This window comes from Mizuhopecten yessoensis, unplaced genomic scaffold, assembly GCF_002113885.1.
Source record: "Mizuhopecten yessoensis strain PY_sf001 unplaced genomic scaffold, ASM211388v2 scaffold10621, whole genome shotgun sequence".
Taxonomy (NCBI): Eukaryota; Metazoa; Mollusca; class Bivalvia; order Pectinida; family Pectinidae; genus Mizuhopecten; species Mizuhopecten yessoensis.
Genome location: NW_018408638.1, coordinates 1,169,485 through 1,173,243, shown reverse-complemented (window position 1 = coordinate 1,173,243; position 3,759 = coordinate 1,169,485). Strand labels below are relative to the sequence as shown.

The 3,759-nt window shown below is 33.4% G+C and overlaps 1 protein-coding gene across 6 annotated transcripts in view; it reads left to right on the top strand.

Moving 5' to 3' along the window:
* LOC110461441 (1-phosphatidylinositol 4,5-bisphosphate phosphodiesterase beta-4-like) overlaps positions 1-3,759 on the top strand; it is a 101,507-nt gene that overhangs the window by 64,438 nt on the left and 33,310 nt on the right. For all 6 annotated transcript variants that reach the window (XM_021514894.1, XM_021514889.1, XM_021514893.1 and 3 more), the window contains exons 9-14: positions 348-448; positions 673-733; positions 1,675-1,783; positions 2,042-2,252; positions 2,737-2,830; positions 3,525-3,604. In XM_021514894.1, the coding sequence (XP_021370569.1) occupies positions 348-448; positions 673-733; positions 1,675-1,783; positions 2,042-2,252; positions 2,737-2,830; positions 3,525-3,604 (656 nt within the window). The remainder of the gene's footprint in view (positions 1-347; positions 449-672; positions 734-1,674; positions 1,784-2,041; positions 2,253-2,736; positions 2,831-3,524; positions 3,605-3,759) is intronic.

The following is a 3,759-nucleotide window of genomic DNA, read 5'->3' as shown; positions in this document are numbered from 1 at the left end:
CTTTGTACGCCTAGTAAGGTGTCAACTTTGTACGCCTAGTAAGGTGTCAACTTTGTATGCCTGGTAAGGTGTCAACTTTGTACGCCTAGTAAGGTGTCACATTTGTCGCCTAGTAAGGTGTCAACTTTGTATGCCTAGTAAGGTGTCAACTTTGTACAATTGTTTATAAATTTGAGCTCTGTATAAAAACCTTACAGATGTTGACTAGGTATCAATCAGTTATTGGATAGTTTAATATAATACAGATGATTCTGCTGAGCAGCCTTATACACTTTCTGGTATTAATCATCACTATCCACTATGAACTAATTTTCAATATTCTAATAATCGCTGTTTTTATTTTACAGTGTGACGACATAGACTTATCAGCATTTACGTTTGACAAATTTTATGAATTATATCATAAGATTTGTCCTCGCACAGACATCGAAGACCTATTCAAGGAACTGTGAGTGTTGAAACTATTAGTGATTGCCAATTGTAATACCTAGATTTACGTCATATTAAAACTGTCAGTTTTGATTAAGTAAAAACACATTCAAGCCATATATATATATTTTTAAAGTAACCAATGTAAAAAAAGAAAAAAAATGGAAAAGTGTGTATTTCATAAAAAAAATAAGTCACAAATTTAGACAAGCAAATGTTAAACATGTAATTTTCTTGTTTCAGAAGCGGAGATGCCAATAGAACTTACCTGACAGTACCACAGCTTATCGCATTCTTCAATGATGTAAGAAAGATGACATAGAACATGTTTTATAAAAAATGTAATCTATGTCTGATGACAAACATCTCGTCCATCTTTAGGCAGTTACAGTATTTGCCTTGTTGTATTTGTAAACATTACATAGAGTCTCAACAAGATTGAAATATATAATACATGTTTGATATTACGTTCATTATGTGTTCAGGTTTCAGACACTTGATGGCAGTCTTTGAGAATTATCTAAAAATACATATATTTGTATTTCTTGTCTTTGAATCTCCATACTGCAAGTTTTGAATTTCGAATTTTTTTGAGATAAAATGTTCGTGTTAAATTTTTCAATCACCTAATCAGAAATGAAAGATATTTATATTGTATTAGTATTAGTTATTCAGCTTCTAGTCCTTGCCGAGGTTGTTGTGTTTTGACCGTTAAAGGTATCTTGATGAAAGTTTGAAGTATATCTGCATCCACCACCAAACCAAAAAATAAATGCTAAGCAATTATGTTTATTTGCTAATCAGAAGCATGGTAGTCTAGTGGTAGGATGCCGGGCTCGTGACTGAAGGGTTGCGGGTTTGAGTCGTGTCATGGCACTATGTTGTATCTTTGAACATGATACTTTACTCCGCTTGTTCAAGTCTACTCAGCTGTAAATAAGTAAGTGGTTGGACAGAGGTGGAATTGTTGAATGCTAGCTGTGAGCGCCGGAATTGGCAGCACCGGCAGTATGCTCCCCAGGGAGTTGAGAAAGATATTGGCTATTTGTAAAGGCCCTATAACCACGGATAATAATTTTTGGACCACTTTAAGACGACCTACAAACTAGGTTGTGATAAAGCGGTATATAAGAACTTAAATTATTATTTTTATGAAGGGAGACGTATATTTTTGTTCACAAAAGACAAAGTTCTTTTTAAAAGAAAAAATCACATCATAAAGTACACACAATGATTTATTTTCAGCGCCAAAGAGACCCACGTCTAAATGAAATCCTCTTCCCTTATTGTGATGAAAAGAGAGCTCAGACTATTATACAGAATTTTGAAACGGATCCAGAATACATAAAACAATGTGAGTACACTCTTCTTCAGATAAGGGGGGTTGGAATTGTCAAATCTTGTTCTTGTAAAAGGTGTTTAATCCTTGTAAAATGTGATGTCTGTTACTTTAGGTACAGATGAAATATAACACAGGTAGCTTCGTACGTTAGAACATTTTATGTATTATATGTTAATGCACCATGACTGCCATTTCATAAGCAGGCATATTCCAGAATGATAACATTTAAAGTAAAAGTTTCAGGTTACATCCAGTTTTGTCTGGTTTCAGATCGGTTCAGCCTGGATGGATTTTGTCGTTACCTGATGTCGGATGAGAATGCCCCTGTATTCCTTGACCGGCTAGATTTTTACATGGACATGGACCAGCCTCTGTCTCATTACTACATCAACTCCTCCCACAACACGTACCTCACAGGAAGACAGTTTGGTGGAAGGTCCTCGGTCGAGATGTACCGCCAGGTGCTATTGGCTGGATGCAGGTTAATTAAGTTTCCTTACTCTTTGTTTTTTGCTTTCTATCTATTCATCAGGATTGGATTTCTGCACAAAAAGGGAACTAATTGTTTAAAATATTGATACATCTAGTTAAAAATAGTCCTCAAAGTTACTGCGTTTGTTGGGGATGGTGCATCACATTGAGTCACATCCAGAAGTATCTTGATTCATTGTCACAACTCAACTGACTCTATTTCGTAACCAATTTTCGTCTAAGTTTATGAAATGTCAAATATGAGAAAACGTCGGATGAGTTATTATATCCGTGTCCCAAGGTCAACACCAAGGTCACTTGCTATTTATATAAGTCAACCATTACTGTTTTGTCATCAGATTCATTGTCATCAGTTCGCTGACTTCATGAGCAAGGGGGCACTCAAGTCTTACAGACATTTTCTAGTTACAATCTAATCAGTTTGCTACAATTCTGTACTGATTGTTTAAGACATCCTACGGTATTGGTTGTAGATGTGTGGAACTTGACTGTTGGGATGGTAGAAATGAGGACCAGGAACCTATTATTACACACGGCAAGGCTATGTGTACTGACATCGTCTTCAAGGTCAGTGTCTGTCTGTCTGATTGTAAATCATACTGGATGGTATAGTAGCTGATATCAATGTAATTTCTTACAGCATATTATCATTGTAGTTTGTGATCCAATATTGTTGTAATTTGTGATCCAATACTATAATTGTAATATGTGGTCTGATGTTATCATAGTTAATTGTTATATGATGTTATCATTGTCATTTGTTATATGATGTTATCATCATTATTATTTGTTATAGGATATTATCATTGTTATTTATGAGATGATGTTATCATTGTTATTTGCTATAGGATGTTATCATTGTTATTTATTTTAGGATGTTATCATTGTTATTTATTATAGGATGTTATTATTGTTATTTGCTATAGGATGTTATCATTGTTATTTATTATAGGATGTTATCATTGTTATTTATTATATGATGTTATCATTGTTATTTATTATAGGATGTTATTGTTATTTGCTATAGGATGTTATCATTGTTATTTATTATAGGATGTTATCATTGTTATTTATTATAGGATGTTATCATTGTTATTTACTATAGGTTGTTATCATTGTTATTTATTATAGGATGTTATCATTGTTATTTATTATAGGATGTTATCATTGTTATTTGTTATAGTATGTTATCATTGTTATTTACTATAGGTTGTTATCATTGTTATTTATTATAGGATGTTATCATTGTTATTTGTTATAGGATGTTATCCAGGCTATAGCCGAGACAGCTTTTGTAACATCTGAACAACCTGTTATTCTGTCTTTTGAAAACCATTGTAGGTAAGTAAGTCATGTACACATCTTATCTGGCAGTTTTATTAGGTCACCTGAGACAAAGTCTCAATTTACATTTTCAACTTCTTCTCCAAAACCCCTGAACCAATTTCAATGAAATTTTGCAGGGACCTTCCATGGACAAAGGTCAACAAAAATAG